General features: G+C 42.4%; 2 protein-coding genes across 3 annotated transcripts; one reads left to right on the top strand and one right to left on the bottom strand.

Moving 5' to 3' along the window:
- Positions 1 to 880: 880 nt before the first annotated feature.
- Positions 881 to 5,955, bottom strand: ccdc47 (coiled-coil domain containing 47). 2 transcript variants are annotated; one of them, XM_062408471.1, is made up of 13 exons: positions 5,816 to 5,955; positions 4,478 to 4,776; positions 4,268 to 4,363; positions 3,729 to 3,903; positions 3,495 to 3,616; positions 3,337 to 3,402; positions 3,099 to 3,200; positions 2,860 to 2,970; positions 2,600 to 2,685; positions 2,382 to 2,440; positions 2,183 to 2,292; positions 1,912 to 2,079; positions 881 to 1,377 (listed from the first exon to the last, which is right to left on the bottom strand). In XM_062408471.1, exons 2-13 carry the CDS (start codon positions 4,766 to 4,768, stop codon positions 1,297 to 1,299), a joined length of 1,467 nt encoding a protein of 488 aa, XP_062264455.1. In that variant the 5' UTR covers positions 4,769 to 4,776; positions 5,816 to 5,955; the 3' UTR covers positions 881 to 1,296. The 2 variants fall into 2 exon arrangements, with proteins under 2 accessions (XP_062264455.1, XP_062264454.1); XM_062408470.1 differs by having other exon boundaries at positions 5,810 to 5,903.
- A 626-nt stretch (positions 5,956 to 6,581) lies between these two features.
- Positions 6,582 to 11,041, top strand: dcaf7 (ddb1 and cul4 associated factor 7). Its single transcript, XM_062408198.1, has 7 exons — positions 6,582 to 6,950; positions 7,255 to 7,413; positions 7,975 to 8,086; positions 8,182 to 8,300; positions 8,391 to 8,600; positions 9,106 to 9,223; positions 9,473 to 11,041. Exons 1-7 carry the CDS (start codon positions 6,813 to 6,815, stop codon positions 9,643 to 9,645), a joined length of 1,029 nt encoding a protein of 342 aa, XP_062264182.1. The 5' UTR covers positions 6,582 to 6,812; the 3' UTR covers positions 9,646 to 11,041.
- The last annotated feature ends 1 nt before the right edge of the window (position 11,042 follows it).

The raw sequence follows: 11,042 nt of genomic DNA, 5'->3' as shown, positions 1-11,042 counted from the left end.
CTGAGGTCTTGATGTGAGTAATGATGTTACATTTGATCTCAGAGAGATTGGGCATGGGAGGACCTACTGTCTGGGCAGCAGTATGGGTTAAGCATGTTGGTTACACTGAGACGCATGACTGGTGTTGAGTTAACTCAGTTTATATAAGTGTGGTTAGACCAGAAAGAACCACCAGTCTTCTGTTTCCACTTAATGTCTTCACTAGGGCTCACTCTCACTAATGTTTGTCTTTACTACATAGCTACATCATCCACAATGTCCATGCAGAAGAGCCAACCCCCTTAAAAAACATAAACTGGACATTACAACCCTCATGGGAGTATTGGATTGCATCAGTTTTAGATAAGTATCCAGAACCGGCACCTGAGTGTATGTCTGCAATATCACAATTTATGAAAGTTCATTCGTATTGTCTGCACCATTACCGACTGACACTACTACACTGGGCAGTTTATACATTATTCACTTCTGTGTACCTGTATAATGTACTGTTATTAACTTAGGAGTTAAGTTTTTGGGTGACTTCAATATATTCCATGGCAACTTCCCGAGACGGTACGTTTTACTGTATCAGATATACATTATAAAAGCTTCTGACCAGACAGGGCTATCATTACCTCTTTCAGCTTGTAAAGAGACGACCACACTGATGTAACCAAATCTAGTTCAGACTCTGCTGACACAACTATAAGTTAAATTAAGCATCAAGCCTCTGGTGCCTGTTTTAGACCCTCACTCTTAACTGCTGGTTCCAAGGGTTCTGTGTATAAGTTACTAGATTGCACATTACTATGACTACATCATTATTCAATGACTCACAGGACATATTTAATTCAGTAATCAGATATTTAACATAAACAACAAAAAACAAGAGACAATATTCCAACAGACTCCAGTGCACTTTATTATTTTTGCTCAGATATTCAATATAAACAGCCTGCAAGAAACAAACTTTAATAAAAAAATTAGTTTAAAAACCTCATCGAGCTACACAGCTTTCAAACAGAGCTTTGATTAGTTTTGAGAAGATAGTTTTAGAGAAAAAAGAAAACAATGAAATATCCTGGCATGATTTGTGGCGACAGATTTGATGGTGAAAAAAAGTCCCTCTCAGTCATTAAGCTTTAGCCACACCAAATGGAGCAGGTGGTGGCACGAGCAGCAAAGCTTGACACACCCAGAGGCACAGGATGTCTGTTTGGAGCGACCGTCAGCCAGAGCTGTGGGGAGAGAAGCTGGAGAAGACTTAGCACTACTTCCTTGTGTGCTTGTATCGCAATCCCTGTGGTGGAAGTTTCACATGGCTTTTACTTTGATCTGCTTCATCTTCATCTGCTTCTTCTCAATCTTCTTCTGATCACGGCGCTGGGCTGCTTCCTAAAAGACAAAATTGTATATTCAACTGACATATTTGTACAGTGAATAGCCAGTTAGCACTGCTCAATAGATTAAAAAAATACAAAATCTAAAGCCAACAAAATATAACAGAAGTATGGATTTGGAGGTTCTGGTAGGCAGATTCTTATCGTTTGATAGTGCGTCACCTATGATGCTTTCAGAATCCTGAAATTATCGTGAGGGGCAATGCAAATGTTTGAGTCAGTTACTCTGGACAGTTTTTCCTATTCATCTCCTTGTAAAATGTCAGGGGAATATCAGAGTGAGCCCATGTGAAAATACAACCTGATAGGTCCAGAGAATTCACAACCGGCGAGTGAAAGCTTTTGTTGATAAGGGACAACACTGGGGTCAATGTGCTGTATACAAAAATATAGGATTTCTGCAGAAAAATATCTACGTTATGTTCTGCTTCTAAGTGGTTTCAATCTTCTCATCTATCGGTGAGCAAGAAAGGGAATAATCATAAATCCCACAATGTTGAATGATTCCTTATAATTTCCTATTTCAGACCTCCAGACGACGTTGTCTCTCAGGGTCCTCCTCAGCCATGATTCTCTCCTTCTCAGCTCTCTTCTTCTCCTCGCGGCGAGTCTGAGCTGCCTCCTGGCGCTGAGCGTGAGTCTGCTTCAGGAAGTTCTCCTCCACCCGGGCCCGGTTCCTGTCAGCTTTGTGTTTGCCCTAAATATACAGAGGAGTATAGAGTGAGTAACAGCTGCGGTTAAACATTCAATTTAAAATTTGGGTGCACCATGTGCAAACAGTGCATTTGAATCCTGCTCACCTCCCTGTTGAGTCTGAGTTTCTTGACTTTATCGATGCTGTAGATCACCATGTTCATGAGAGGAAGCAGAGAGTCCATGTCTTTGGGAGAGGTGTTGCCCATACCAGGCACTACAAACAAACACACCAAAAAAATTAAGTATAAATAAAAGCCACCAGTTAAATCTAATTATGTGGTAAAGGAAAGACAGAATTCTCACCATTAAATGTAAACAACAGCGTCTTCTTGGTCTCAGGCAGCTTTAACGGCTGACCCTCCCTGATAGACAAAACAGTAACTATTAGAGCCACATAGAGAACAAGAAAACTTTTAATAACTTGCAGTTGAAAGATTATATTGAATTTCCCTCTGGATTAATAAAGTATACATCTATCTATCTATCTATCTATCTATAAAGGTGGCGTGAATAATACTCACTCTTGCATAACCTTTGGACCCGAAAATTGGTCCGAGAAGTGGATGGACTCGATCTTGTCAGCATTGTTGGTGATGAAATGCACCATCTAAAAAACAAACAAATGGATCCATAGGCAAAGTTGTCATGAGAGAGTTGGATTTAAGTACAGGAGCTGATACAGGCCAAAATCAAGGAACAAATGCTCAGACCCTTTGTAGAAAATTTTATAATAATAATAAATGTGAGACTAGGGTAAAAATAAAAGATAAATAGACTTCACCTTGTTATCCATCACTCCATCTGTGACCTCACCCATCTCACTAAGTATAGTGAGGGAGTCAGGGAGCCCATACTTGGCCCCAGACTTGGGCTTGTCACCGCAGAACTCACTCTGAGAATAAGGGGAGACGTCAAAATTATACACAGATTTTCCTGTAACAGGTGGAACAGAAATGACTATATCAAATGTAGCTGCAAAATGCAGCGATTTGTTGACGAACGTTATAAAAGGATATTTACCAAGTCCTGCATCTCCTTCTGATGTTTTGCCATTGCCTTCTTCGTGCCCACAGCAAACACAAAAGTATCCATGTCCTCATCATTAAGAGTCACTTTTATTTGCTACAAACCAACAGACAGATGTTGTGGGTTAGAAAAATAGGAACAGTGATAATACCCATATATTCCAGAAATATATTCATCACTTCAAAGATGCCAAACAATCAATGTTTGCCATTGATTGTCGCCAAACACGTACTACTTGGTCACCGACAGGCCTCATCATCCTGGCCAGAACATTGAGCAGGTCCTGCCTCTTAAGAAACTGAGGAAGAAAATACATATATTACATGACACTATATTGAACACAATGCTCTAAAAACAGAACACAAACAAAGTGTAGCACAAATCCCATACCTTGAGTTGGACCATCATGCCTTCACAGCAAACACGTCCAGAGCACCACAGGTTGTAGATGTGTTCGTTTTCCTGATTCAATGTCCCGGTGCTGACCGCTTCTTTACTGGTGCCATCATCACCTTTACAAACCAATTACGCAGAATTAACTGACCTCCCCCGCTTGAACCATTTGGCTGTTACAGGCGCAGTAGATATACAGACAACAGGGAACAATGATGTGGAAGCACTCACCCACTAGTGCAAAGTTACTCTCTAGAAGTTCTCTGTGTGAGTTGAACCAGGCCTGCGCGAGGCGGCTGTTTTTATTCTTGCCAATGATATAGTTCATGATGTAGGCCAGCAGGCCGGTCACCATCAGGATCTCCATGTAATAACTCTCCCAGCTGTTCTGCAGATGGGCAGGAACCTACAGAGAAACAGCAGGTTGTGCATCAATATCAGTCTGAATAAGGTGATGTTAGATGTTGACAGTTGAAATAAGTGACACAAATCCTATTCAACAGCAGCTACAAACAGTGCGCTGACCTGCATACTGTCTGCTTTAAATTAAATGTATTACAATGGCCTCCTGCAGCTGCTTCCTAGGATTCCCATTACAGCATCGCCATTACATTGAAAGAGCATTACAGTGCAGCATGCTCTAAAATACATTAGGAGGTTTTTGTCTTTTTACAGGCAACCTCAACCCTTTGGTGATGTAGATCCTAAGCAGATCACAATCAGCCCAGTTCTCTATTCCGAGAAGATTTTAAACAATAAGACCAGCTTACTGTGTGGATTATAAGAGGGTCTTTCATGGAGTGGCCAGGCATGTCTCTACCCCCTTCAAACTCTTCCTCGTCATCCTGGCTGTACATGTCTTGATCCTGTGGAAACACATAATAAGTTTTGCTATAGATTCTGCATAGATTCATATAAAACCATAAATATTGAATAACAACTGATTAATGAGCTCTGTCCCTCCCATCAAGACTATATACCTGCGTCTCAGAGTCCTCAAAGCCATCCTGGCCATCCTCGAGTTCCACGGTGGCTTCATCTTCATCCTCTTCCTCATCAGGCTGCGAGGACTGTGAGACTCGAGGCGGTGGGTCAGTTTCGGCCTCAGCTGCCTGCTCCTCATTCATGTCCTCAAACTCAGCAAAGTCGTTGTCATCAAAGTCCACTATGTCCTCGCCATCGTCAAAGTCATCATTGTAACGCCCTCTTGTGACAGGAAAGACCAGAAGGAGGAGCAGCGTGGGTATCAGGAGGAGATATGCACTTCGCATTGTCGGACCTGCATGACGTAGGAATAGCAGGGTGTAAAAGAAAACACAAAAATAAGGGTGTTTAAAGGCTAATAGGGGAAGGTCAAATAGAGACCGTTTACATGTAGAATACAGAGAGAAATCATACAGTGTTTGAAAAGGATGCCAAATTTTAAGCACTACATGTTGCAATGACAAAAGGACTACGTTCATATTCTTGGCGTACTTCAAAGAATTATATGACACAAGCCTTATTAGTGTGGTGGTCCTTTCAACCTGTTATCACTTCAAGACAACCTGGGTAATATTTAACAATGGTCCAAACTGGCCCCCTGGCACTGGCGGTTAAGCTGTGACAGAGTGCAGGTTAAACAGGTCATAACACAGCAACAGACCAGTCCCTGCTCACACAGTGGGTGTTCACGTGATGACCCCATAGACTGTATATGACCCCCAAAGACCAGATGATCCCTACGGATAGAGACTAACTAGCAGGAGTAAATGAGCTGTAGGGCACCTCCACTGAGAAACATTGTTTAAATGAGAACTCGTTTCTAGTGAAGCACTTTGGTGGCAATGCAAAAATCTAGACATATCAATAAATCCACATAAGATATTGTGTTGACCTAATGTGACGCTGCTGGGGCAACATACAGGCTTAGCTCAATAGCCGAACCCTGTTTGGCTAAATCCGGTAAAGATTCAACCAGATAGCCGCACCAACTAACTTAAGCTAACACTGGAGATATACTTGCTAACAGGCTAAATTAGCGGATTATGTTTGACTTTGCTCGCCTCTGTAGTGGCACTTGAGTTCACGTTAAAGGATAACTAAAGTAGGATTAAACCACAAGCGTTTATCACAGGGTCCGACCCATCCCCCAGCACTCTCTCACTTTAATATTAGCTCTTGCATTAGCATGCTAGCGGTGGCTAGGTAGCATGGGACCATGTTGCGAGCAAACAGCCTCTGATCCTGACCGGAAAACAGCCGTATGTCTCATTGGCACATCTCAGAGAGTGAAGCGCATAAAAAACGACATGACAAAATGTCTACATCACCCTTGCCTCGAGATTCTCTGTCAGTAAACGGGACGCTGGCTGGGCTTCACCTGAACTGTCCTTGGTAGTGACGTACAGGAGGAAGGGGGATGTTATTTCAAAGTAAAAGCAGTGGTATCGACTGGTCTCGCACCGGATATCACGTGACCACGGTGTCTGCTGCGTAATTATCAAGTTTTATTTAGCAGGTTTCTACCGGAAGTATTGTATGCTCCCCCATCTCATTATGATGCTGTAGTGCCGCAGGTTGTCGTAGACTGTAACTACAGCTACGAGAATTATTAACATAATAGCGTTATGTATAATGCATGATAATACATATAGCGTAGAAATTTATAAAAACCGTTATGACCATGTAAATTATTACAAATTATACTGTACATATCATACTGAACTTAATATATTGTTCCCGTTCAAACAGACAGCTAGGACACATGACACTACTTACTGAAAATATAACAATGAATAGGACCGTAACAAATAAAGGAACTTGTATAGCATATAACAAATCGAATTGACATGGCAAAGGAACTTATAATAAATGATTATATAAATAATTACATAAATAAACAAATACATAACTGAATAAAAGTATTTAATGTGTAGTATAATATGATTAGAATATTATTATTACAAATGTCCTATAATAACACATTCATTATCTGTCTCTCTATATAATCATATTGTGAAAGAAAGACCTAACTTTTGGGGGGAAATTGGCGATTTTATAAAACGAAAAAGAAAGAAAACCCCAAACCGGAAGTCTCTTGTGTTTGGTTCAACTTGACAGTTTATTTAGAGCACAACGAAGCAATGCAACTCTTTGTTGGGTGAAGTGGTGAGAAATCTTCCTCCGGAACAGCATTCGCTTGATTAAATGCTCCTCTTCACACCACAGGCTGACATCCGTTCGTGTCAGTTGGAGTAGCGGCTCATAGTCTGCGCAGACGAGCACTTATTTCATAGTTAGCTAACGCTAGCGTGCTAGCTGCCGTTCGGGGGGATGTCGCTCCACGGTAAAAGAAAAGAGATCTACAAATACGAGGCGCCATGGACGGTGTATGCGATGAACTGGAGCGTCCGGCCCGACAAACGCTTCCGACTGGCCCTCGGGAGCTTTGTGGAGGAATACAACAACAAGGTGCGTAGTGTGTTGTGGATGTGGCCATTTATTAGCAGAGGCTAAAGATGGAAGCGTTGGCGAGCTAATGCTAATGCTAACCGTCCTGCGCAGCACTTACGCGTAAAATCCCAGTTTTGGTCTCACTCCACACTAACGCATTAGTAACCATGTGGAAATATGCACCAGGTCTAGTTTGTGTCTTTAGTAGCACTGACCCCTGTCTAAGTAATTCACAGGAATGTTCATTTCCAGTCCTCGTAGCTTAGTGGAAAGTCAATGGACTCGCGCTGAAACTGGTGGTTGTGTGTTTGCTCCTGCACAGGTTCAGCTGGTGGGTCTGGAGGAGGAGAGCTCCGAGTTTGTCTGCAGGAACACGTTTGACCACCCGTACCCCACCACCAAGATCATGTGGATACCCGACACCAAGGGGGTTTACCCGGACCTGCTGGCCACCAGTGGAGACTACCTGCGCATCTGGAGAGTATGTGGATCATTTCTCTCCTGTTCATCAAATCCCAACAGCAGGATCAAATAAAACACGTGGCAGACAACCCCAACAAGGGTTGTCTGTTTTGATGAAGTCATTCAAAGCTGTGCAGTCGACAGCAACTGTTTGACCAAAGCTATTTTAAGCACACTGCAGGACACGTTCCTTCATAACCAGTTGGCTGCTGGAAATACTCATATGAGAAATATCTGCTGCTAGAAATAATCTCCAGCAAATGTGTTGTATAGACTTGTTTTCGATCAAATATGGGATATTCTTAGCCTTATCTAAATTGCTCATGTGTCCCTGGGGATAACAGTTTCAAGAGACATATAATGGTAGGAGAGATCTTGACCCTTTTCAAGCAGCATTTACAGCGGATACTCTCAAATTTAGGTGTAAAAGAGACATATCTGTCAGTTATCAATCATATCCAGAAGTAGCCATGTTGTTATTAGTTTGTGTACTGAGTCAGCTTGGCCGGATAGTTGTTGTGAAATGGTCGTATTGACTTGACGTTAGTACCAATTAAAGTCCTGTGCCTCCGTCTTTCAGGTCAGCGACACAGAAACGCGTCTTGAATGTCTGCTGAACAACAACAAGAACTCAGACTTCTGTGCGCCCCTCACCTCTTTCGACTGGAATGAAGTGGATCCCAATCTGCTGGGTAAGAAATCCTCTGTAATGATTTATAGTTAGAAAGCTAGAGCTTAATTCTTAACGGATGAATTTTGAGTTTCTAAAGTGTTGTTCAACCTGCAGGCACTTCCAGCATTGACACCACCTGCACCATCTGGGGGCTGGAGACCGGTCAGGTGCTGGGGCGAGTTAACCTGGTCTCTGGACATGTGAAGACTCAGCTGATCGCTCATGACAAAGAGGTGAGTTTGTGTCTGCACTGCAAAATGAAGTGGGGTTGTGCTCACAGCCCGAAAGAACATTTACTTTAATGTGTTTCTGGTTGTTTTCAGGTTTATGACATTGCGTTCAGCCGTGCAGGAGGCGGCAGAGACATGTTTGCCTCTGTAGGAGCTGACGGGTCCGTCCGCATGTTTGACCTCCGACACCTGGAGCACAGCACCATCATCTATGAAGACCCCCAGCACCACCCGCTTCTCCGCCTGTGCTGGAACAAGCAGGACCCCAACTACTTGGCCACGATGGCCATGGACGGAATGGAGGTGAGTTTTCTTTAACGATGGAGCCTTTGATCAAATCATTTATTTCACCCAAAAAATGTAGTTTCCCAATTGGCGATCATGCCCAGATTGAAATTTTTCTGAGCAGATGAGCACTGCAAGGAGTTGTTGTTGAAGTTGGTATTAACAGTCATCCATTTAGTCAGTCTAAATAGATGAATACGTACATATTGTTTAGAAAAATTCCATGCAAAATGTACAGATCAATTTAACAACCAATCTGTTCTGACCCCTCAACTAGAATGAGGAAAGGATCCCAAAACCCCTTTTAAACAGGGGACCAAAACACAGAAACCTCAGAGAGTGAGGGATCCCTCTCTCAGAATGGACAGAATTGCAATAGATGTCGGTTGTAATAGAGCACATCAACAAAAGAACATTATTTACAACATTTATCAGAGGGATGGAAGGAAGATCATGTCGTACAATCAAAAGCTCCAAGCTACAGCTCTATATCTAACCTGTCATCAATATTTGTGTGTCATAGGTGGTCATCCTGGACGTACGTGTGCCCTGTACACCAGTGGCTCGGCTGAACAACCATCGGGCCTGTGTTAACGGCATTGCCTGGGCCCCCCACTCCTCGTGTCACATCTGCACTGCAGGTAAGCAGAAACTTAGGCCTAAAGTGGCTCTTTGATTAAACACCTCATGAGGCTGCGTTGGTGGAGGATGTGTCTTTTCAGATACTGGACCAGAGAGACATACAATACCAGCCAGGAGATCCAATTGGAGCACTGAGTTTAAAGTGTAATTAGATGCCTGAAGATTTGTCCACAGATGAGACTCTTTGAAAAAAACGAGGGAGCCGTGTTGTTTCTTATATTTTTCTTCTAATGCTCTTCTTCCCTCAGCTGATGACCACCAGGCCCTGATCTGGGACATCCAGCAGATGCCGCGGGCCATTGAGGATCCCATCCTGGCCTACACTGCTGAAGGGGAGATCAACAACGTGCAGTGGGCCTCCACACAGCCGGACTGGATCGCCATCTGCTACAACAACTGCCTGGAGATCCTGCGTGTCTAAAGCTACGGACACTTAGATGAAGTATAGAAGGAGCTTTTTGTTTCAGATTTGGACTTGTCCCCCCCCCCCCCATCCCACTTCTTTCAAGACGAGGATGAGGTCATGAGTGAACTATATGAAGGTGTTCGGAGTATCACACACCAACTCCACAATAACCTGTTTTACATTTTCTTCCACGTCTTTACTCCATTCTTCTATTCAATGTGTTTATGCTCTATTTATTTTGCTCACAAGGTAGTGTTCAACATCAGCACAGCAGCTAAGACGATTGAACTCTGAGCTGTTGTCTTTGAAGATCCAATGTTTTTATACTTCTTGGTGTGATTTCAGCCAGATGTGAGATTATCATAAAGGATTTAGATGTTGTGTGTTTCATCTGTTTGATTTGTAAAGGTTGATTTTAAAAACTACTCTAGGTGGCAGATGTCCTCTCGAATACGTAGGAATATGTTGTAGTTTTATTGTGGACTCATACCATTATGCTGATTCAAAGAATATTTTTGTCTTGTTAACCTCTGTGGCAATTTAAATTTTCCGGTATCCCCTCTCCACATATTTGTAATCAGGCTCTGACTTGTGACCTGTGAACTTTTAAAAATTGTAAAAATGACCAGAGGGGGCTTCATATCGTCACTGCGGTGGTGGCTCTCATCATATGGTGTGTTTGAGTTGGGCTGTTGATACTGTGAGTCAGCCGTGTACAGCAACACTGAGAACCTACCAGAGCAATGTTGTTCAGTCTCCCACCTCCCTAGTTCTCCTCGTTTTCTTCTTCTTCTTCATTTTATTTGTAGAAGATTGTGCTTGGAAAGCTGCATTTTCTTTGTGTTAGAGTGCTTTGTGAAACGAGAGGAGAGCGAAAAACAACTTTCTGACGACGCCTGCCTCTCTTTTTTTGTTGTTTTCAATAATTAAAGGGTCATGTCCTTGTAGCATGCCATTACAAGGCAAAATGTACATACATATAAATATATCAACTTGAGATGTTGGTAAGCCAAGTGTTCATGTTGTAGCTTTTTTCATAAAGTTTATTATTGAATTTGCTCTAATAAATTGTATTCCTCCATGTCTTAGGAACAAACCTGTTGATGTTTGGCTTCATTTTGTTAAGTTGTAAGTGTGTTAACGGTCACATCGATCTTTCCCTGCATTAGGTAGTTAGGTGATGCACCATAACACTGCCAAATAATGCATTTAAGGAGAACGCAAAGGAATAGCTGGATTTCAAATATATTCTAATATATGCGCATACTGCCAAACACAGACACTGATGTGTCTGTTAAAGGCTCCTATCTGCCCGTTTTTATCAGCCAATGTCTAAACTGGTGTATAATTCTGTTGAGTAAATACTTTCACTCAGGTCAACATTTGGAAAATAAAAGCAATGTGGACTCCTG

Source organism: Platichthys flesus, chromosome 16 (genome assembly GCF_949316205.1).
Source record: "Platichthys flesus chromosome 16, fPlaFle2.1, whole genome shotgun sequence".
Lineage (NCBI taxonomy): Eukaryota > Metazoa > Chordata > Actinopteri > Pleuronectiformes > Pleuronectidae > Platichthys > Platichthys flesus.
This window is presented reverse-complemented; position numbering and strand designations above follow the sequence as displayed.

Coding starts and splice junctions, on each gene's coding strand:
- ccdc47 (XM_062408471.1), bottom strand. CDS start 4,768: ATGCGAAGTGCATATCTCCTCCTGATACCCACGCTGCTCCTCCTTCTG. Junction 3,904..4,267: donor ACCCTCTTATAATCCACACA/GTAAGCTGGTCT, acceptor GTTTCTCTGTAG/GTTCCTGCCCATCTGCAGAA. Junction 1,378..1,911: donor AGAGACAACGTCGTCTGGAG/GTCTGAAATAGG, acceptor TTTGTCTTTTAG/GAAGCAGCCCAGCGCCGTGA.
- dcaf7 (XM_062408198.1), top strand. CDS start 6,813: ATGTCGCTCCACGGTAAAAGAAAAGAGATCTACAAATACGAGGCGCCA. Junction 6,951..7,254: donor TGGAGGAATACAACAACAAG/GTGCGTAGTGTG, acceptor GCTCCTGCACAG/GTTCAGCTGGTGGGTCTGGA. Junction 9,224..9,472: donor GTGTCACATCTGCACTGCAG/GTAAGCAGAAAC, acceptor TTCTTCCCTCAG/CTGATGACCACCAGGCCCTG.